General features: G+C 40.7%; 1 protein-coding gene across 8 annotated transcripts in view; it reads left to right on the forward strand.

Moving 5' to 3' along the window:
• The window catches only part of dlc1 (DLC1 Rho GTPase activating protein), a 90,608-nt gene that overhangs the window by 42,360 nt on the left and 23,786 nt on the right, over positions 1 to 24,462 (forward strand). Inside the window, exon 1 of one of the 8 annotated variants that reach the window (XM_037093212.1) lies at positions 24,101 to 24,410. The exons of the other annotated variants lie outside the window; for them this stretch is intronic. Coding sequence (XP_036949107.1) covers positions 24,398 to 24,410 — 13 coding nt within the window. The 5' untranslated portion in view covers positions 24,101 to 24,397. Of the gene's footprint in view, positions 1 to 24,100; positions 24,411 to 24,462 lie in introns of those variants that run through there. 8 annotated transcript variants of the gene reach the window in all.

Genomic DNA, 24,462 nt, shown 5'->3' on the forward strand with positions numbered 1-24,462 from the left:
GCTATATGTTAGTAGTTTGTAATGTGACGTGAAAAACAAAAACTTCCTGTCTGTCTCTGTTGCCTATACAAGTTTGTAGACAATTCGTTTGAGTTGTTTAATGCCATTGGATTGTGGATTTCTTTGTGAAGGACTTGTGAAGGAATTTCCACAACAGTTCAATGGATGTGACTTTAGAAATGCAATCTGCTAAGATGATCAAACGGCCAGCTTCCAGCACATCACAAAAGTTCTACACCGCTGTTTTTAGAAATACAATATGATATAGAATATGTGTATGGTGTGCTCACCATCAAGTTTCTGTTTTGGCCCTCCAAAGTGAAAAATTTGGGCATCTCCAGGCTAAAGCCACTTCAAAGTGATTTTAAGAAAGCCCTGATTCTCTTTAAGGGTTGATATAATGTTTGGCTGCAACATGTTTGAAAGGTCAACACCTTCCAAGTCAGCACAGGTGCTGTTGAGCTCCTTTGAAAGGAGGTATTACAATTTTCCCACTGAATCTAGAGGTCAGTGCCCTGTGGCCTAACCTCCCCATTGAAGTGTGGAGCACCAGGTGATAAATATCTACCGACAAACACTGTCCAGGATGTTTCTGTTGAGACATGGCTCACTGTCTCACATGAAAGAGAGTTGAAAAGTGGGTCAATGTATTATGACAGGATCTGATTACAGCTCTCTTGACATGTCACTTATTACTTTTCATTTGCTCTCTTCCTTCAATGTGTCGGCACCATGTTTCCTTGACAGGAAATACACGTGTTGGTAAACCATTGTGAGTATGTGTGAATTCATGCATGTGTGTGTTCCTGGCCATTAAGGAACACATTGTACTACCAAGAGAGCCGTAGGTGTTCTCTAGTCAGCGTGTTTGTATCCACATGCCATTAACATCTAAGGAAGCTTGGCGTTTAGTGTGGAAGTGGCCTTAAATTATGAATCACAATCAGATTGTCCTGACTGCTTCACCTTTTAAAGTGTATTTTTATGATTATACATTTTATATTTTATACTGCCAATCAAATATAACACAGTTTGGCACCTTTTGAAAGATATTCCAGGGGTTGGCTATCTGTGCAATATTGTCCATATTGTCAATTTGTGAGCTTGAGAAGAAATTATGTAATAAAGAAGAGGAATACCAAACTAAGGTTTAAGAAATGTATCAACATTTTAGACAAAAGGGATATGACAAGACATTGATTGAGCAAGAAATAGAAAATAAAAGAAGAAATTATTGAATCCTACTCCTAAGTGTATTGAAAACAAAACTTTTGTATCTGAATATTGTACGGCCTCTGTGCAAGTCTTAAAGATTATAAACAAACATTGAGAGATCCTTGAATGTGACCCAGATCTGAATCATTGGTCATCCTTTATTGGTCACCTCATTTATTGTCTCTCTACAAGTCATTTATATCTTGAAATGTCAATGTGACTTGTTTTTTGCCAGAAACAAATTTAAGTGTTAGTGTAATTTAAGTGTAAGTTTAAGTGTAATGGTTAATTTTTATTTTCATCTGATTTATTCCTGCAACTGACCATCACCTGATTGTAAATACTGGCTGTGCATGGGGAGCTTTGTTTGCCTGTACCACAGTCTACTTAATCGCAATCCTAATCCACAATCCAAATTGCAACCGTTTTCTCAATTTTCAAATGCCCTGTGTGGACTATGCCCAAGCTTGAAGTAGCCCATGAATTGGCCAAGTAAAGATCACATATTATGCTGCTAGCTATAACTAATGTTATGTTATTTACAAAACATTATGTAAGGAAATGTGTCCTATCAATGTCACCATCTAGGTGGCTACTTCACTGTATTGACATGTAGAGCAGAGGACATTAAATACCACCTTCTTGCAATGATTTGCCCTCAAGATTGATCATGATTGCCCATTCGTAGCCAGACTTTTCTGGTGACAAAATGATCTTGAACTACTTTGGAGAATTAGATAGGAAATTGATATGCAGTTACTATGATACATGAAGATTACTTTCTTGTGCTATGTGAGCCTTGATGATGCATGTGCATTAGGAAATAACACTCAGGACATGCTCTCAAGGGCTGCATGTCAGCTCTGTGCAGCATCATGCATCCTGAAACCCAATAGCCTCGTTGACATTCCCCACTCTTGTCGTCCCTGTGATCACATCACATATTTAAGCATGTTTACAGCTAAAGGGGAAAACCTGCTCCTGAGAACACCGACCTTATCCGCTGACAAAACCCAGCTATCACTCAAGGTCTTTGTGCACTCTGTCTATTGGAGACGTCATGAAATAGATCACTGCTTTGTCAGGCTGTTGTCCTCGGGAGCTACCTTAAATCAACTCTTTCTTGATGCGGCTTATTTAGGCAGTGAAGGTGTATGAATGGAAGTTTTAAGGGGCCAAAGCTTGGAGCAGACACCTACTTTACTGATCCCTCCCTTTAGGCCAGAGGTATGAAATTCCAACAGGACAGTAACAGATACTGTAGTACTGAGGCTGCATGCAAAGTGTGGACTTTTCAATTTCAGTTTGCTATACACCAATTCCACAAAAAGTTGGATGCTGTGTAAAACACAACTGTGCAAATCCCTTTGACATATATTCATTTAAGTACTGTACAAAAACAAGATGTTTTATGTTCAAACTGAAAAACGTGTTTGTTTTTATAATTATACAGTCATTATGAGTTTGATGCCTGCAACATGCAATGTGACAAGAACCACAGCGTCCAAACTTTTTGGGAATCAAGGTTGCAGAAAAGATTCTCTTTCTGAAAAGGTCAAAGTCTTTGCCCGTTCTTTGATGGTTCATCTAATACTGTTAGATTCAACGCTTCACAACCGCAGAAGTGATTAATAACAGGGTGAATTGATTTATAAGAGATTGGTTTATTACAAACATGCTGTCTCTCTCAGAAGAAGAGAACAGAGTCTGGAATGACTGGCATGCCTTCTGCTCTGTTTTCACTTTTTTTTCTAGCTTCAGGGAGGGCAAAGGGCATCAGGAATCAGGGCAGATAGCAAGAAAGAATGAAGCTAACCATGTAATCTGTCATCATACCTGCCTGCAAAATATTCCCTGAAGTCCATTAATTAACGACTGAAGTCAAATTAAAATGTTGACTGTCACACAGATTTAAAATTAAGGTGTTTGATCTGAGGTGTTGGTTTTTATTCCAGAGAAGATGACATTAGGTTATCTGGGATTTGCTTTTTTTATTCAGTGTAATCCAAAAGCAAAGATTCAGCTAATTGTGTTTTTTGACATTTAGTGGGTAAATTAAATATCATTTTAAGATGATTACCACTGTCTTTGATATAAGATGATCAGGTTTTTCATGATACAGAGCTGTGAACTATGATAAGGAACATTGGGAGAAAAGGACTGATACAACACGGCCCTCAGCAACGAGAATACAGTAACTGCTCACTAAATTATGTAAACACCACCTAGCGCACACATTATTTTCTCCTCCATATATGCTGACATGTTCTCTTTTTTCCCAGGTGACATTTATGCACATTCTCACCATTCTGCCCTTGAACTAAGTGTTTCACATGACCTGGATATTGTGTAACGGTCTTTCAAACATCGTGTTTACAGGAAGCCCACATTTTGTGTCGAGTCTCATTTATAATGTAGTGCCACTTCTGTTGTGTTGCATTGTGTGATGTAATCAAGGATTGCGTCGAGGTGAAGGTTATTTCTGCCCTCATTTTACACCACTGTTGGCCAGCTACCTGAGAGGCTTAATCAGTTCATTATGCCTATCATAACGCTACCAGTCTAATGCTGTTGCATAACAACGAAAGATTTGTCAGCCAATCCATTTTCCAGTCATGTGGAGGGAAGAGAGGCATTAGGCCTATTAGGTTGGTGAATTCCATTTTGGCTCAGAACGTTTCCGCAAATGTCTCGATATTATGTTTTTGTAAACATGTCTAAGACTAAACGCACTGTTGAGAGAACGTGTTTTTTTCAGCCGTAGGTACAAAACATACAGTACTGAGAGGTTCATTGGCTTAAGGATTTGCGCTTTGCCATGTCATGCAGCTTTGCTTTGGCTCAAGTTTAAGGAATGTCGAATGAGTGTCGACATGCATACAGCTTCTGCATGTAATGTAATATTGCACTAATATTTAAATGAGATGAGTTTCTTGCATTTGCACCGTTTTACCATCAGCATTAACACAGCAACCATAACCTAACAATGATACAGTAAGTGGGGTGTCTCAGTGTCAGCGTTTAATACAGTCACATATTCATTCAGACTTTCCTAATAGTGAGAAAAATAAGAGTTTGGGCTGTTTTAATGTACCTTTGCACAATAAGCACAAATATCGAGCATGTCGCTCTGTGGTCTGTAGTGGGCTATAAGTTTAGTGGGCCTTTGAGGTGCAATTGTGCATTGTCCATCATCCTTGCGTGTAAATTTGAACAATTCAGTGTTTATGGCAAGAGACTAATTTATCTGTCCTTGTGAAGCTTTTAAAAGTTAAAGCTCAAAAGAAAAAAGTAAAGAAAGGCAATAAGCAGATCAAAAAACACAATATATTTGTGAATTAAATGGAGCTATAAAATACAATACAGCTAGAGTGTGACAGTAAAAGTAATTTCTAGTAGTTTCTAGTCTCAACTCCACTTTACAAAATGTTCCTTCACTCTCAGAATGCACCAGGCACACAGTCACAGTTGGGACTGCTGCCCAAGTAAATCAGATGCAAATTACATTCAGACTGCAAGTGCAAGTTGATAAAAAATTTACAGTGTAATAAGTAAATCTGCACCCCTGGGTGGACTGAAGATTGAGGTTTAAATTATTTTAATGGTCCAGTATCTTTTCCACTAATATAAATTAATGAAACCCTGCTGTATTCCTAATTACTTTCACTATGTGAACAAGAAATCAGTGCCAACAAGCCTACAGATGTGAGTTGTAGGTACTTAATGTGCCCAGTGGTCTAACCATGTAATTGCAGCATCACCGCTTTAAGTCCAGCCAGGTATTTGTTGCTACGTGCTCAACAAAAAGGCATACCGGTTAAGCAATTTGTAAGAAAGTAAAAACACTTTCATTAAAGGGGTTTATGTTACTTCCTAGAGGCCTGTGTGTGCACCTTCACCAAGGCACAGACGGCCTGCATTTATGCTAAGTCTTTGTGGAGCCACAACTTAATGCCAATTTGAATAGCAAAATTGCACTGCAAATCTGCATTACCACATCCCCAGCTACACCATTCCAATTATCTTGGCAAGCAGAGATGGGTCCCTTTCAAACCAGAAAAGGACACACACATGGCCAGACAGAAACCGGCCTTGTACCCGCATGTAACCAACTGGACTGGGGTGGTTTGGACGAAAATGACCCACCAAACAAAAAGCCATCTGACATCGCCAACCACAGAGACATGAGGTGAAGGTTTTTCAACATATCAAAATGTACTGCAGCTGGCAGAGACATGAAGGTCATTAAACACTCTTTTGCCTGAACACACTACAATAATTAGAATACAAGGTCTATGTGTGGATTTGAGGAGATACATTTGTACCACAGTTTGAATGTGAGTGTGTTTTTTGTGTTTGTGTCTTTGTGTCCCTACTTGTGCATGAATGTGTGATTGTGAAGTGGCAGGCTTTTGTATGAGGCTTAAGGGTGGGCCAGTGGGAGGTCCAAAGACATGTTCCGGTCTACTCAAGTCCAGCCTGCTGTTAAACCACACAGATGTCCTGGGCCTATTGTGGCCCTACAGGACTCTACAGGGACCCAGCATGTCCATTTCACGCCTCAAGGACGCCCAAAGAGGAAGTCAAAAAGGGTGCACCACTGTGACATCAGCAGAAGTCTCTGTGAATGAAAACGCAACAGGGAACCATGTAACAAATTAGCTACAACAGGACACTTTCACCCCAAGAAGAGATAAAGCTATCAAAGTTTAATAAGAGATTTATATTAAAAGCAAGAAAATTAACTGCAGATAAACACAAATATGAAATGTAAATATGTCTTCAATATATTTTTGAAACAACAACTACTTTGATCAGGCAACTTAATAAAAGACTTCACTCACTTTAAACATCCATGGATGCCTTACTCTGCTGTTGAGCTTTAACTCATTATCCTCAGCTGTTTGTTGGGTTGCGGAATATACAGATGTGGTCTTTGCAATAATTAAAGTGTTTGTGGTTTTGCTCCAAACATGTGTTTCAAGTCTGCTGAAACTTAAATTCTCAGAGTACAGTTCCGTCCCTTAGAAAAGAGTCATTTTCCATTAACATCTTGATGTCAACGTGAGAATATGAGACCACAAAACTCCACTAATTATTGAATCTTTATTTGGCATCTTCCATTTTCCACAACAGATCTGCTTGTGATGTTTCATCACGTGGACATTCCAGTGGTTTAATTCAAGTACCTTAAGACACTAATTCTGTAGAACAGCTTGTGATGTTCCTTGTAGGCACCAGTTCCCTTGTTGGCACATCACGTTTCAGTTCGCCTTCACATTTAGGTCAAGCTGCTCAATTTGTGTGTCTATAAATAACCTCCTTATTATTTTATCAAGGCAGATGAACTGCTCCACTGTGTACTTCTCTGCCTGCATTTCATCCTAGTCATGTGGCTCTGAAAAAGTAGGCCAAGAACAGTGTTTGCTGTCATCTCTGTTTGTGCCAGAGAAATTTTATGAAAGTCCATGTGTGTCTCATGAGTGAAGCGTGCCACACTTGAACTCCTGAAAGAGTCACAAAAGCAACGTTTGTGTGTGGGGGTGTAAGCGAGTGTGAGTGATTCAGAGCATACCTAAAAGCATGCACAGACTCTTTTACTGCATTAGCACGCGTACATGTGCACTATAAGATTACTGCCAAGCTCGACTAGACATGACTATGGGATACGTGCCAGGGACATACTGTATTTTCCCTCTCCACCTCATCCGGCGTTTCCTATCTCTGTGTGTTTTTCTATTTGTTTTGCACATTTTGATCCAGAACTTGACTTCAATAACATGTCAGTCAAAACAAAGTTTGTCTTGTATTACCCTCAGGAAGGAAGATGTTGAAATCAAGATTGTTGCAAGAATAAAGACCAAATGAATATAGATTTATATTAGACAATAAAGGCACAGTGTTTGACTATTGTATACGTAAATCATGAAAGTACATTCCTGACCTTAGGAGTAGTATTTTGATTAAACAGTATGAATTCAAAATCAACCTTTTTTCAGAGCCTTTAGTTGTATGACAGTAGCTTTTTCAATCCAGTTTCAGACAAATTAAAGCAAATTTCTGAAATGTCAAAGAAATGCTAAAAAGGAAGAAAATGTAAATTAGGAATTTTAATTAGTTTTGTCAGAAAAGCGGCAGTATGCACACATGGCTGTAACATGGAAGCAGAGGAACAAGAGTTGTTTGCCAACACTATTTATGAAGAACCAGTCGCCTTGGCCATATTATATAGACAAATGGGGACAGATCTTCAGCTTCTTCTTCGCTCAAAGCACAGTCATTTGAGTTTAATGTACGCTACGTCAGTACTTACTTTAAAAGGTGTTTCCTTCTATCTTTTTTTAAAGGCAGAAAAGACAGCAACTTCAGCAACTTTTTTTTCATCTTGTTAAACCAGTATGTAATGAGCCAACTATCCATTAATTAGATAGTTTCTAAGATTGGCTCAACCAGTGTGAGTGATGTGTTGATGGTTTTAGTCTGTTTCAATGTAATTGGATGTGATTTCGACATCAGCTACAGTCCATATCAACATGATAAATACGGCTATATAACCCTTTGATGAATGTGAAGTCTTGGGTCTGCAAATTTATTTTGTGCCATCCTTTATCACATTATTATCATGTATGCTCCCAGTGGGCTTATGTTAGTGAAATCAATTTTTCTTTTCTGGTTTATTAGTTCTGGATTAGTTATTCTGACTGATTGTCCTGCTGTTATGTAGGTGACTGGTAGTCGATTAACTTGACGTGTCAGTGTGTGAGGGGTGAACACTTTTCAGATATTTATGACTGAATTAGAGTCTTTCAACGCTGTTCCTGTTCAGTGATTTAAAGCCCCCTTGTTTCTGCCTCACAAGGCCGCTTGTTTCGAAGACTCTGGAATGTTTTGCTAAACCCGGTGACTCCGACAAGCGCACGCCAAACTTGTTTACTTTGCTTGTTCTACCGCGCTCCCTCACCTCCAGTCTTTTTCTCACTTTCTCCTTTTAACACATGAGCTCACTCAATGTGTCTTTTGACTCTCTCGTTATAAGACCCCTCTCTGTTTTATTGAGCCAGCAATTTCTAATTGGTTCTGTCTTTTGTAAAAGTCTTAACCTTGAAGAGATGTTTCATCCAGGCAACAACACTGCAGCTTTCAACATTAAAGCCATGTCGACTATCTAATAACAAGAGATTTAAGCATTGCTGATTATTTTGATGTTTATGCGTAGAGGGAAATTGTCAGCACATATGTCCAGCTTCAATCTAAAGTCATGAGCAGAATCTTAATGAGCCGCTCCTTAGATTTCTGTTTCTCTTCGCCCTAATCATCACTGGAGTGGGACGAATAGTATTTTTCAGCAAGACCACTAGTAGCCCACTTGATGCATGCACTTGACTTCTCATTGTTCCATTCGCTGCCCATGCTTTACTCCTGCAGCAGAGAACTTGGGCAAACACTCGTCTCCCTCACAGACTCAAAAATCCTGAGCTGAAACAACGAGTCTGCTATTTCAAGTGTCCATTGACATTGTACGGAGATGAGGAGCCGACACTCACAGAACTCCTGATTTGGCAAAGCTCGGGATTCCGAAAGTGGCGTGCACAAATATTTGCACACATTGTGGAATTCACTCCTGCCTCGGCACTGGAGAATGTCTGATTTCACACCGCAGACTTTCAGGCCGGTCCACTCCTACACCTTTCCTCCCTCTGTCAGCAGAAATAGTGTGAGTGCTGTTGCAAGCAGTGCTGCTTTGTTGGCAGAGACAGAGCTGTCTTTATTATCATGAGTTACTGTGCGCGGTGCGCCCTCCCAGCTTTTAATCAATGCTACTGGGTTGATTGGTGGTGCTGTTTTAGGAACTTGTCACGTACTATCAATATGAGATCCAGGGAGGGAAAACTGAGATGCTGCAGTAGAGTTGAGAGAGATTTCCATAGAAAATCCATAGAGGACAGCAATTGTATCATCCTGTAAGTTGTGTCAGTGTAGACAGATGGTGGTTTGATATTGTGTAATTATTTGTGGTTTGATGATTGCTTAATTAACTGCAATTGCTGTACTATAAAGGGAGAGAGGCCACCCTTGGAAACAGCTCATGGCAGTTACATTATGGGTATGTGTTCATGTGTAACCTTAAACGAAAATACCGAGAACAAAAACCTGCATATAACAAATAAACACTTGGAATTTTAAGATGAAGATGATTGGCATATCCTCTATGCACATCCAGTCATCCTTACCTGTAAAGTATGAGAAAAGAATGGAAGTCAAGGTCAGAAACTCAAGAGTGATGAGAACGGATGTTAATGGCTAAACTATCAGATTATTCATTTGGTTTGTAAAGCGTTCAGCGTCTTCAGTGCACAACGTTGGAGTACCTGTCACGCTAGAGATGTAGTCTCTAACTAGACTTGTGATATGAGACAAGACAAAGATGATGGCGTGACCACTCGACATTGGTCATTAGTTGTAAAACAGCCACATTCCAGAGGAATCTTTTCCAGATGGGAGCTTACAAAAAGTTTTAGTGCCCCATTAAAACGGTCTCATCTCTGATGACTTAACTGCTTCTTGGGGTGCCTGATCTCATGGTATGTTGTTTGTTTACTCTCCAGTGGGCCTTCATTTCCTGTGAGTCTGCCGCTTTTGCGACTCTAGCAGCTCTCAGTGGGTTAGCAATCTTTAATTTACTCTTTCAGTCCACAGGGGATTTTAAGATAATCCTGATCCTGTTGATTGGTTTGCATTCTTTTACAATTTTGGAGCAACAAGTTGTGACAGAGTCTTTTGATTTATTGGGAAAAGACCTAGGATTAATGGGGATGACACTGACCTCAAAATGGAATATAACTTTACCAGAATGAGTAAATAGACAAACAAGATTTTCATGCATTGTGATTGATTGTCCCTTACTGTGGGTCTGTTTATTAGTCAGGAGAGAACCAACTAAGTTGTCAAAATATGAGAATCCCAAGAACCATCAAAGGATGAATAATAATATTGTGATACAAGCACATTAAATTTGATCCTCTTAAAATGACAGTGTTTTCAAAATACAAACAACCTGACACATTTTCTCTCTTGTTACTGGATAAGAAACCTACTGAGGGTCATCCAACTCTCCTTTCAGGTGAATTCAAGCAAGACTGTATCATTTTTGGGGGGCATGTGCACACACAGGTTTTCCCCAAGCACAGTCAAATAAAATCCCAGACAGTAGTCTTTCCTTAAGCAGATCATCCATCCTCACAGCTGATTCAGAATGTTTATGGAGATTTGTATCTTGAGCTCAAAATAGATGACTTTGCTTCTCATGCAGGTCATAAGACAGCACGAGTCACAGAAGCTGATGGAAAATAAAACTTTAATAGACATTTGAGATAGAGTGTTAATCAAAGGATCATGGTTTCCAAGAAAGGCAAGCCAAACAGTAAAACAATAACAATATCTTTGAGCAAAAAATGGTGACAAAGATAATTCTTCACAAATTTCCGTAACCACTCATCCTTAGATGCAAATTTAAATTGTTCCCTGCACTGTATCAGTACTTTGATTTGAAAACAACAAGACTAAAACTCTACATGCTAGCAGCTCTACAAGGCTGTACTTAAGCACAGTGGTGCTTTGAGTCAAAGTCCAGACCAACCAACAGAGTGACATTAGCATCCCTGGAGTCATAGCCTGATTGAAAATGGGTGTAAGGAAATAGAAATGGACTGAGGGTGGGTAAGATATTAAGAATGGATGTGCAAAAGAAATTGGGAAGGAAAGAATTTACAGATGGGTTTTCAAAATAGACCACCTCCATCTGACCTGATTCTTGACTCCTTATTACCTCTGCACTGGAAAGTGACTGGTATTTTTATTTATGAGGAGCTTGACAGCCACTCTGGGTCCTCAGGCAAAGGCCTTTTTCCTTTTTCCATCTCCTCATACGTTCCGATCTGCATTTGTCATTGTGTTAGGGAGGACTTGAAAATGCCTGACAGTTGAGAGCATATTACATAGGAAAGCAGCATGGCTAAAAGGACTATTTCTAAAGTGACCCCTTTAACCTACACTTGCCCCCAGGTATTTGTTAGATCTGATAGAGTGTTGTAAATGTTATGGCCTCTGTTGTTCTCTCAAAATCCAGTTGTGGTCCTTGGACAAAATAGTTTCAGGCAATTAGATAAGATCTTTATGGAAATGTCATTCCATGAAAAGTGTAATCATCAGTGGATCCTCAATAATTTGGTTGGAGGTCTTGAGCTTTGAAAAGGACCAAGGAAAATGTTTAAACTGTTCTAAAGAGCTTTTGAAGAAGGAGTTATGGATGCCTTCGGGCCATTGCTGGTTCCTTTAAAGCCTTTTCTAAGAATCTCAAAGGAAAGTTTGTGTGAGGGCAACATTGTGATCCATCACAAGTTGTGTTGTGGACTATCACCAAATGCCATCAAGTTAATACAGCACTGAATATTTTTCTGCAAATTTCCAGGATCTTTATTTCTCATTTCAAGTTGTGAAATGAGTGGTTGGTCTAGTGCTGACAGGGCTAAACTTCATTTTGTGTTTTGTTCCCTGCTCATCCTAACAGAGACCTCCGAGGAGCTTCAACATTATCTCTCTTTAGACCAATACACACACTTAATGTCCATTTCTCCTTCCGATCGAGAGGTGTTGTAGGTGACCTTTCACCTTGTAGCCACTCAGGGTTCGTAACCCCTTTGCCACCATGAATGGATGAACACAAGGCCACTGGCTGAGTGTTGTCACTCTCAGTGTCCAGGCCGACCTCCACTCTAAGTCCTTACAGCTGGTAATAATACAAGCACTGGAGCGCTTAGCATTAGCATGTTGGGTAAGTGACACTTTGACAACTTAATGTCTTTAGTGTGTGTGTGTGTGTGTGTGTGTGTGTGTGTGTGTGTGTGTGTGTGTGTGTGTGTGTGTGTGTGGCTGAGGTCAGGGTCAGTGAGCATAATGTCCGTCCAGCGTGTCTTGGACTAAATGCCCTGACGGGTCACAAAGCTGCCATCTACTCCCTTGAACACAATATTTGTCCTCCATTGGGTGTAACACAAAGTAAGTCCATAATGTCCTTAGCCAGGCATTCTGGGAATGGGGCATTCTGGGAAGTAATGAAAATGGAATAATGATTTTGCCTGTGATGACTTTAGACCTATTTTTTTTTCTTACAAAGTGTGTCAGCCCCTTTCTCAGTTAGCTTTCATTTGAAATAATACAAGTGGTAATCATGTTGGGTTTTTTTCTCGTCTTCACCTTTCTTTCTGCAGGGTCAATATAGCTGTCACGTGAACCACTTGAGTGGCTCTCACCGACATGCAGGCACTGAAACATGAGCTAGAAAAGCCTGGCTGTCTGAAGCCTCATGAGCATGACAGTTTTGAGGATCAAGTTCAAAACCTGCGGGTGAATAAAGCCAGAACACAGTAACCCAGCAGCCCCTCTTGTTTACTTGTTTCGTGCTTGCCTCATTACCTTTAAGCCATTAGTACTAAAAGGGAGAAAGGAAAGGGGGATTTTTGCCCTGTTTTTAATGGTTTTTAAGGTCTGAACATATTTTCATCAGACATTGACGTGGTTTTGTCTCTCTGTGGTCATAACATCTCAACACAAGCATTTAAAGGACTGTTGAACACAGAGGTTATTGTTTGTAAAAAGTTATTTGTGACTCGCACTAAGATCATTTGACTTTGAATGCAAATGCTAGCATATTTGCTATTGAGTAAAGAGATGACAGCTTTTTTGTCATCACAGAATCAGCAGAAATATTTGACAACTAAGGCTTTTCTAATCCTTAATCTTAAGGAGGCTTGAGTCTGTTTAAAACCATTTTAGCTATGCTAGTGAAGCCCAGGCACCTTTATTGAATGTTAGCATCTAATGTTTCTGCAAACTGCACATAAGTCGTGGCATACCTTCACATTGTCGACTTATTAGCCAGCTTTCACACAGGGACATGGAGGGGATGATTGGTGGCATTATTACATCCACAAGGCCACCAAGCAGCCAGCTGCAGTTCAAATCTGTGTGGAGATTTACAGCCGTTTTTGTTGCAGCCAAAGCTGACCATTTTTCAGAGGAGAGCAGGCCATCTTCAGCCGTATCTGTGCCGTGTTTTTTTTTAAGAGACCTGGGGACATTCCCTGTCATTTTAAGTGCTACCAAAAAAAAGTTAGGCAATTTTAATCGAAACCCTGATGTTTTCCTCACCCCAACCAAGCAGTTTTTGTGCCTTAATCTAAGCGGACCGTAAGCACAGTGTTGTGACTGGAGAGAAATCAAAAATTTAACCTAAACAACATGAAGTAGCAACATAAAGAAACATCAAGTTTCAAATTAGAAACACACTTAGCTATAGTGAACATTTATTGTGGCGATTGGACTGAGCAACAGTGCTCCTAAAATGGAAATGTCAGTTGGTCAGTAGGAAGGCATCAAGGTTAAGCTAAGTCCCACTTAAGCAGACTTAATCACTGCTGCTCCCACTGTATTTCAATGCTATATTGGTCTAGTCCATTGCTTTTCATCACACCAAACACTAGCAGTATTATATTCTCATGTGTCTGCTCTTGTCCCTCCATTATCCCTGTTTAAGTTTCCTGTCAACTCTTACTCCTTCGTTCTGGAAAGATGGGAGGAGGTAATCGGAGAAGGGTCAGTATTAGAGCCATGGCCAATCTGTTGGGCATATGGAGGGTTCTGTCCCTGCTGCCAACCTCAAGCTGGACAGCATTAGTACCCCTCGTTACTCAGGAGTTGCGATATCATCCCCTAGGGACCGATGAGGAGCAGAGGGATGAGGCGCGGAGTAACGGGTCTGACTGCAGCTCCTGTTCATCACCAAAAGTTCCCACCCTCAGACACATAAGTGCTGTCCATTAGCTCCTAAAGCAAATAAACTGGCTGTGTCTATGTGAAGTCCAGAGAGTGAAAGAGTGGGTGGATGAAGGTTTAGGGTATCAGGGCAAATCACAGAAAGTGTTAAAGTGTATTTATGTGACCACAGTAACACTCAGACACTAAGCATTTAGTAGTGTGGAATCATGGAAGTTATAGTCTTCCTTGGTAAACAACCACCACTACCATTGAAAATCTTTTTTTTTTTTTTACATAATGTTTAGTCGCGTTGACAGACTTTACCGATGTATTGTCTGATTTTACCTGTGTTTACCTGTGCTACCCTAACATTTTTGGAAATATTTGGGATTAAAAACATCCCTAAGGTCTTGTCGTTTTTAAACATTGTTATGATGAAGTGTTACATATTATGTCTTTAAGAGAACCATGTCACTCTCCATTCAGAACAACTTTCTGTCCACTGCAAACCTACAGGATTGCTGCCTTCTCCTCACACAGCTAAACATATACACTAACTTCCTTCTGTTTATTTGGAGTTGGCTGAACACACCTGATTCCTTAGATTCCTGTGCAGTGGATTTAGGTCAGCTATGCATAAAGACAAACATTTACATTTTACAGCTAAAGTAAGCCCCTTCATAATCATATCAAAAACCCTCCTTGTGGGTCAATGCTTACAGAAGGCTTCCTTTAAAAATATGCCAGGCGTCCAAACAAACTCATGCACATACGTACATTTGCTCAGACTTACACAAAAAGCTATTTCAAGCCTGAATCTCCTTGATTCCTGCATGTGTTAGGCATTTGTCTTGTGAGTCTAATGTACATCTCTCATTTAGTAGGTCAAGATCGTCACGTGCGATCGACAACTGACTGATCGTCTTCTTCCTGCTGTAATTTGTCAGCCAAGAGCTGAAGGTACAAAAATTACTTGCACAAAAAGCAAAATGAGAGACTAGAGAAGCACTTCAATCTCAAGTCTTTTACCTGGAGGAAGCACAGAGCAGTAATCATTGGGAGTACACTCGCACAGGGTATTTTTTCAAGATGCAATCTTCAGTGACACTAATATATATCTGTCTTGGGATAAACCACTTTTGCAGTAAATGATATCGGAGATTACAATGGACGAAAGAGACACATCTATCAAATGTTGGTTCAGGCACCCTTTCCGTATCCCGATTTTTTAAATAAAATATTCTAGCAGTCAACAATGAATCAGAAATTAAATTTATACAACAGATGAGGAAAACGTGTTCTACTGAAAAATGTATTTAAGGTGTGTGTCATATTTTTAGTTTTGGTATGGGATTTGTCACAGTGTGTCAGTCTTTTATCCCATACACTCTTTGATCTGAAGTTTCTCTCTCTCATCTTATCTCCTGAAAAATGACTCAAGACACAGGATCTGGATAAAGTTGGGAGCTAGAAGAAATCACTGAAAGTCAATCCTGCTTGGCGCACTTGCGTTAAAAAAGCTTCTGGATCGGCGATAATCAGGGCCGAACCTGGTTTGTGTTTGTCATGACAGCCGAGATGCTAGCGCGGCTTGTCACGTGGCTCGCCAGGGTCGAGGTTCAAAGGAGGTCACGGGTCAGGGCAGGGAAGACTCAAGCATGAACTTCCTGCATTACTCACTGGCTGATTCTGCACACAGAGAGAATGGACATATGGGACTTTGGAATTTGGTCTTCGCTCCATGACAGAAGTCAAAAACAGGAAAGGAAATAGAGTAGGGAAGAGAGTTCTGCACTTTCTATTGTCAAAGGTGTTATTGGACACCTCGGTATGGGCGTACACATGCAGGACACACAAGCATTAATTTAAAGATAATAACATACCACTCACTGAGACAGAAAAAAAACAAGCACGTGTCCACAAAGGCACACATATTCACACTAATTTCTTTCATCAGATGTCAAATATCTCCCATCTCCTGGGAACATCCAACATGCATCCACTCCCAACTTGTTCCTCGTTCACACTGACTTAATGCTCCACAGTATAGCTGCAGGGCATGTCATCTCATTGCATCTTAAATCTTGCACCTAAGGCCCCATGATTCATTGCTGTTGAAGGGTAGCTGGCATACGTTTGACATCTCTGCCAACTCCTCCAGCCATACGCCAGCTCCGCCTTTACTCAAAGCAATTCATCATGATGTCGGATGAAATCAACAGGCATTACATTCTTAGGTGCAGCTGTCATTACGTATTTGTTCAAGAGTAACTATTTTAAACCTGTCATCGCTTTAATGAGGCGAACTCGCACACTAGAATCCGTTTGGATGCACATGTGGTAGCCATCAAAGTAGAGAAGATGTCGTTGACAAAACAGTCCTACCTCAAGGTCCGTTTAGTAGCTGTTCTGAAGCCTTTGATCATATCACATGATCTCTACTTTAAGGGTTTCTTGTCCATGTTGGCCTAAAAAAGGAATATCTATCTAACACCGCAGAGAACAGAATTATTCCAAACAGTAATTATTAGGCCTCACTCGGTTTGGAATAGGAATTCTGGAAATTTCCAGGCATTACGGCACAGCTCGAACTGTTGGTGTGTGTTGGTTTCACAGCCATATGGTTGGCATCATTAACCACTCCCAAAGTATTCACTTGGTTTCCCAAGCAGACCTCCACCTCATGTAATTCTTAGAAAATGTGGTCACACACACAGTAACTCTTTATGTGTTGAAATGCAGTTTCTCCAGTTTTAGAGGCTGGTAGAAATAAATCAGGCCAAGTCGTTTCATTCACTTTAAGCCAGCAACATCTGCACTGTACCATAAAATGTTGTTTTTGAGTCCTAGCAGTGAGATTAATGAGAATAATCAACCAGCGTTTGCAGAGAAAACACAGCAGTTTTAAGACATTTTTAAGTCGGAATAGACGTTTCCACATATTTGCCATGTTAGCTGTAACACTGAAAGATTCATTTCAGCTTCTTTTGTTTGTCCTCTTCAATCTTTTCATTGCCTTTTTTCTGCAATCTCAACTCACCAACTTTATTGGGCATGCGTGATATTTCCGACCTGTTATATTTTGTACGTAACTTTTTTTGTCTTTTTCTTTCCTGAACACCTCCTACGCTCCTCCTCTGCCCCCTGCCTTCCTGAGCCTAAAGCAAACCATCACTAATCTTCTTTCCCCAATGCGTGACTAATAAGAAAAATATGAGCAATAATCTGGAGTCTGCATGTGTGTATGTGTGTTGTATTGTGTGCACATGTGTCTCTTTTTTGGCCTTCCTTATCTCAATCAGGACATTAGAATCAGCTGCTGATCAGTGGATTTCCTTTGTGAACAAGATACTTGTGGCTTTGTTTCATAAAAGCTGTGACTATTTTACTGTACTCGATTTATAATAGAAGAAACAGAACAGACAATATTTATATATACTATGATAAACTACGGTACATCTGCCACCAGAAATGTGTGGTGGTGAAAAAGCTGTTTTTTTCTGTTTGCAACACCACTGTTGTGAAATAGTTATTATCCAGAGAATTCCATAATGTGGAGACTAAAAGACCACTGAATCATGCACATATGTGTGTATTTAACTTACGTGTCTGTGTTGTAATGTACGTGTGTGTACCACACACTTGTTTGCTTTAGGATTTACACATTAGTGCTGGCCAATAATTCACTCTGCCATTGTCCGAAATCCAAGGTTGAGAGCAGAAGCCACATATGGTAGTGCTTTGCTGGGAAACAGGGATTTAACTTCTTTAAGATGTCAGTCGTGCCCAAAGAGTGAACTGAGTAGAAAAAACTTTTTTTTCAATAGATACTATTCACCAGAGCAGGTCAGGGCTGAGATGTAAGTGGATGTTTTAAGATGTGATGGAAAACCTTGGCCAAATCTGAATTGACAGGGACCTGAGGACAGTCATTCCCAATAAATCTTCATGCATCAGCTAATCTGACTCACCGGATGAAGACTGTTGGTATAAGCCTGTCAATGGCTGACTATTTCAGCTGGCATTCTGCTCCCCTTACCCCAGCCAGACCTTTCTCCAGCACAACCACACTTTTGTGGGGTTAGGTCTGGCTATCAGCAGCAGCATCAGCAGAATCACACTTGGTGGCTCGACAAAACAGGACAACCAGGTAGACAGCTGGAAGTAGACCCTGGGATATTTGTTTACATATGAAAATGTATTTAGACCCTCATAGTATGATGACACCATCATGAATTAATAAGCAGCTTCATATGGCCATACATGTACTTGCTCAATTATGAAGGACCACACAGTCAGAGCTGATGGTGAGTCCACATGGAACCACTGTATTAGACATATTGACACACAGGCCTGAGAGCTTTAATTTGCGGGTTTATGGTGGGTATGCAGAATCTATATCTACATGTGTGTTCTGTGTCTTCTTTATGGGCTCTGCGTGGACTTAAGAAAGAGTACTTGTTGCCAAGGTAACAGCTTATGGGAATCCAAATAAACATTAAAAAATAAACGTCCAGGAGAAACCAGGAACAGTGTTGCAGACTTCACACACGTTAAGACTTTAATTTGCGGTCGAGCTCCTGGCACTCTGATCACGTAGTAAAAGGCTAACAAGCCTATGTGCATTCACACAGTGTGTATGTTCATGAATGGTTGTGTGTTCGTGAGATCACTTGACATGCCTTGAAGTGCACAAATGGTGCTTATAGCATCTGTACTCATACTCAGTATTTGTCTCCTTCTGATACTTATACTTCTATGGTTCTTTGATGTTTTATGAAAGAAACGTTGGTGGATTTAGGTTGAGAGGAGACCATTGTCCTGGCCATTTTATGTGCACCTTGCTCAGCTTCACAAAATCTGAAACTTTATGTTTAACTTTTTATTTTATGTTAAAAACATAAAAATGCTGTGCAGAATTTTTCATTCTTCATTCACCCTTAAAATAATGGTTGCTTGTGTTTGAATGTGGACGTGCAGAATACTGCACGCAAGAATCATTAACTTCACATGTCACTATCGCTGCACAGTGCAATTCTTTAGTCACCCCTTAATGGTGTATTTCTCTTGCTTTAGTGCCATAATCTAAATTATTGCTGTGATCAACAAATACAATTTCACTGCTGAATGGATGACCCAACATAAAGCTGTTGTTTTTCTGAACCCAAACACCTGGCTGAAAAATACATTGTAGTGCAAGACCGATCCATTGTTTGTGTAAGTGTGTGTGTCAGCCTCCTGCCTCTATTGTGATCGCGGTCAGTCCATCAAAGCCCGGAGAGGGTGTCGGCGAGGCATTTGGGCCGCTTGTCTGCTTCACACTTCCTTTGTTTGTGTGTGTGTTTGTGTGTGTGATGGTCTAAGCCTCTGTCTCCCTACACTTCCTCCTGGCCATTGTGTGTTTGGCAGCATATGCTCCGTGCCCCCCCAACCCCAAACCCAATCAGTGTCTTATTAGGTCGATCATACCATGGATGAGCTATTTCTGGAGATTCCTGTTATGGAAAGATTATTCCCTTCCCACCTCACTCATCTCTCTCTCTCTCTCTCTCTCTCTCTCTCTCTCTCTCACTCACACACACACACACACACACACACACACACACACAGAAGTTAAACTCATTATCTCAAACTGCATCAGTGAAAGTCAGAGGACACAAACTTGTCATTGGAACCAATTACATTCAGGTTTCAAGGACAGTGGCGGTACCTTGCTTCTGAATAAAACACAAATGCAAACGCATGCAGTATAATGAGAAAGTAGCACTGTAATAAATACATAAAAGTCACCTTTTTCCCTGTTATTGATTACTTTATGAGCTTGTGACAAGCATCTTTATGACTTTGTTATCAGAAATTCTCAACCACAACACAATATCAGTTCAGACACTTAGAGGCATACACCTAACATGTTCATCTCCATTTAAGAATGGCCCTCTATGACCTCTGCAGGCGCATCATTTGGTTATCTCTCTTTGCGAGTCTCTGTTGACACGGCCTTGGGTGTTTGTCTGTGTTGTGGACTGACACATCCGTCCGCTGACCCTCACCTGGCCCCAGTGTTTGGGGTTTAGGGATAGCAAAAGAGGGGAGTGCAAACCCCAAGGTGAGCCCGGAGGAGCGCTCTCCATGGCAGAGGGAATTCTTTCATCTTTCTTTCACTTTCCCATATGTGTTTTCTCAGTTGTTTTGTCTCTTTATTTCTGTCACAGTAAAGTCTTTTTATACTCGTTAGACTTTAAATTTTGTTTGTGCTCATTTTCTTCAGTTTTTCCAATTGCAAACTCCCTCAGTGTCTCAGAGGTCAGAGGTGACACTGTAAAGTTTACAACCTACAACAGTAGCTTCACCCAATAACCCAGTAGCAACAGGTTGGAGGAGGGGCATACAAGGCCACACTGATGCAAATCAAATATCTGTGGTTTATTTTTTTTTTTTTAGTTGAAAATAAAAATAATAATTTAGAGAAACAATAAAGAACTGCAAGCCCAATTTTAATATAGCCTGTTACCGCCTCAATGTAAACAGTCATTTTCGTTGAGGGTTATGCCACAGTAAAGCCGATGTCTTAGACATGTTGAAGAAAAGGGCTTAGCATTCTTCTTGTGTTTGTCTGCGTTAGCATGTTGCAGGATGTCTGCCTGTGCATTCATCTCCGCTTTACTGTCCCTGCACACAGCTTTGCTTTGATCGTCAGCCACCAGACATCTCCAGTCTTTCTTCTTTGTCTTTTTCCTAATCTTTGTAATATTTTTTCTGTGCTTGGAAGACTTTGTTGGTGGCATTGTTTGTGGAAATCAAGAGGTCGCTGGCTCAAGAAACAACTCCCGAAAACAAGATTGGTTAGCATTGCTGTCACCAGCATACAAAGTTAGCAGTTAACTTTCTGGAAGGAGGTGGTTTTATAACAAGCCAACAAAGCTGCCAAACAGGCAGTCCGAGACTGTGGGGACATTTCCAAGTCGGACATCCTCCAGTCGTTTCGTGGTGATGAAAACAGGTATCTTAAGCCAAACCATGACGTTTTTCTAACCCTAACCAAGGGGGTTTTGTGCCTAAATCCAAGCAGAGCATGAACACAGCATTATGACAAGAGAGAAAATTTAAATAGATAAATTCAATAAATGTTAAAATAAGAAGTCGCTTGTCAAGAGTTTCTGACCAAGCAATAATATTTTTTAAAACAAGCTCCAACAACTGCAACATGCAATTTCTTTCAGACGACTTGACAAAAAAAGAAGCCTAAATTTGTGCAATACAAGGAGACTTGGCAACTATGTTTAAAGCAACTAGAGACATGAGTAAAATTTACTGTGACTCACAAGATAATCCCTGTAACTCCCCTTGAAATATTCAAGGTAAAAGTGTTTATTTGCATTCCCTTTCGAAGGAAAAGTTACATATAATGCAGCTTTAATCCCGCGTGTCTGCCTGCTGTAACACTGATGCATCTCCTCATTTCCTCTCTTTTGTCCAAAGCCCTCATTATACCGCTGTCTATTTGATCTGTATCTGAATCATAAGCCAAACAAGCGCCTGACTCTGACGAGCTTTGATGAATGAAAATTGTAGACGCTCTAAAGAGAGACACTCATTTGCCCCGGGGCAACTGGCAGCAGCGGCAGTCTGCCTGTCTGATCTTTCACACTTTACCACACACATTCATCAACAATCGCTGGCATTATTGGGTATTTATCACTGCAAAACAACTTGAGAGCGTGTTACCCCTTTGACTTTGTACAGGGTTGTGTAGGGAGGGTTGACCCATCTCAGGCGAGGGTAGCTTTGGGTCGGGGTTTTGGGTGCAGCCACTGGGTGGTCGCGTTTTTGTGGCTCAGGGATTTGGCCTTGTTTGGTAATCTCTCTTCATCTCTCCTTCCTCTCTCTCTCTCTCTCTCTCTCTCTCTCTCTCTCTCTCTCTCTCTCGCTCTCTCTCTCTCTCTCACACTCACACACACACACACACTAACAGATCATAATTATGTTCACCCCCCCCTTCAGGTAACAGATTTAGAATAAAAAACACAAGAGGTTACTCCTCTGTTATGAGCTCATAAGGGTCACGTTTTCCATTTGAAGTATTATTTGACATTTGTACACCACCGCTGATCAGCTGACGTAATGCTAATGCTTTCACTGGATGTGTTGATGGGGGGCGAAATGTAATAATTTTTTGATACTGGCCAAAATGTGTCCTAAGCACACAGCTGATGTTGAATGCTTCATGAGACTCATTGATTTAAATCAGAAACTCATTTTCAAAACAAAGGCAAATTGTTGACGAAGAAACTTTATGAAGTTACGTGAGCTTGGATTTGATCAAACACCAAAGACGTTTGACTCTGACTTAGATAAACTGTTATAAAACTCCAATAACTGAAATCCAAAAAGACTTGTTTGGGATTTGGGAGGTGTAGTGCTGTGTAAAAAAGGAACTGTCAACGCCGATTACATACCATACATAAAGCTTGTAAAAATCCAACGTATTTAAGCAGGTTTTTACAGCTGGAGTCTCTGAGTCGCCCTCCTTCTAACTCACGTCATCAAAAGAATCTTTATAAGCTACTCTCATAAGATTAGTAAAGTCATGAAATAACAAGTTGATACAATTAGTGTTTTTTTTGTCTTTTAAAATGTACTTGTATTTCCAGGACATGAATCATCCATGTGTTATGTAGGTGTATTTTAGATCAAGGTGATTACATTTGTGTTTTCACGGCTGAGGCGTTAATACAAGTATTATTTTAGTACACCAAACACAGCTAGTGATTCCCACTGTCTGTTATGCTGTATAGACTCATGATTTTGTTCACTTTATTAGCTTACAGAATCCCTTTTGGGTGAATCACTTGTGACTCCTCAGTCAGCTGGGACCGATACAGCAGCCAACAACAGACTGCACTGTTAGCCAGGATTTTCTGCATCATTCTTTCCTCCCCTCGCGGTCCAAGCCATGGATTACACGTATTTCCCTGCCACGCGGTGACTCGTCTGGCTCTCCCTTTTTGCACCACCTCAGCGCCAGCGTGTCACCATGGCAATAACACAGAGCTGGCTGATGCCAGACGCTGACCTCGTTGAGGAGTTCTTGGAAATCTGTGGATGAAAAGCCCCCAAGGATTGAGGAGGAGAGGGGAAAACTAGACTGAATGTTTTGAAATGGACCAATTATAAATGGGTATTATGTGACATTTCTCCATACTTTTACAAATCCATGTACATCTGAACATTATCAACAATGCATCAACATTTTTTTTTTTTACCTAAATGAGGCATGGAAAAAACATATTTAGACATAGAAATCCAAAATGTAAATCAATCCTGTTGTTGCAATGTAATTAGTTATTAACGTATTATAGAAACGTGCTTGTAGATGCCTCCAAAGTGTTGTGCTTCTCCATCATCATACTTCCTAGAATCCGCCCTGCATCATGAGGACAAACTGTTGTTGTTGGTGGTGGCGTCCGTGCGTCAGGCGCAATGGGCAGGGGCAGGACTTTAGGGCATTACCATACCTGCAACAGTTCTCTTTTCACTGCTCCACTTGCACTTTTCGGACTAATCTCGCTTCACAAAAGAGCTCCAGTTGTCTCAGTCCCAGTTGTCTCCAGTATTTTCTAATGATATGCTAACTGGGTACCAACCTCTGGGTCAAATGTTGCTCGTCAGGGGAGCTGGTTGAGGCTCAGACGATGAGGGGAATCCCGGGGAGCCCACATAATCACTTTCGTCACGTTTGTTGAGCATATTTTAGGTAATATAACTCAGATTGGTGAGGAATACAAAATATGAAAAAGATCAACATAAATGAATAGATAGTACAGAAGAAAGCTGAAAGTCGCTTTGGCCATGGTCAGGCTTAGCGCGCGTCATAGCATAATTATATTTATGGCATGTTAAACTTCTTAAAATCCCCACACACAGACTAATACGATCCGCTGATCCTGGTCTGAGTGGATCTCCGGCTCCTTATCAGGTGGGGAGCAGCGTAGCAGGGGTGGTGTGGGTGGAGCCACGGCAGAGTTACCCATTCCTAAAGCTTGAATCACTCTGCTCCGTCCCCATTCACATTCCTGCCGGGGGACCGCTTCATTCAGGGACTCGCGGCGCTTGGAAGGATTTGGAGATTGTGGGATTCTGTATATCGCAGCCAAATCAGATTATAACCATGGATTTACGGTCCTGCGTAACGCTCAGAGGACATACACAGCAGCCGGCTGTGTAGTTTAAAGTTTTCTTTCTGCTGGATTTATCATGCGGGCTTCGCCTTTAACAGTATTGTAGACCTGACCGGACAGTCGGAGCCTGCCGGGGCGCAGCCGGGAGTTTGGTTTTATGCTGAGGCTGGTCGCGACCGAGACATTGGAAGATGATATTAACGCGTAAGTCAATTCCATTTCATTACCATGAGCGTTTAGATATTATTATTGTTGA

Source organism: Acanthopagrus latus, chromosome 1 (assembly GCF_904848185.1).
Source record: "Acanthopagrus latus isolate v.2019 chromosome 1, fAcaLat1.1, whole genome shotgun sequence".
NCBI lineage: Eukaryota > Metazoa > Chordata > Actinopteri > Spariformes > Sparidae > Acanthopagrus > Acanthopagrus latus.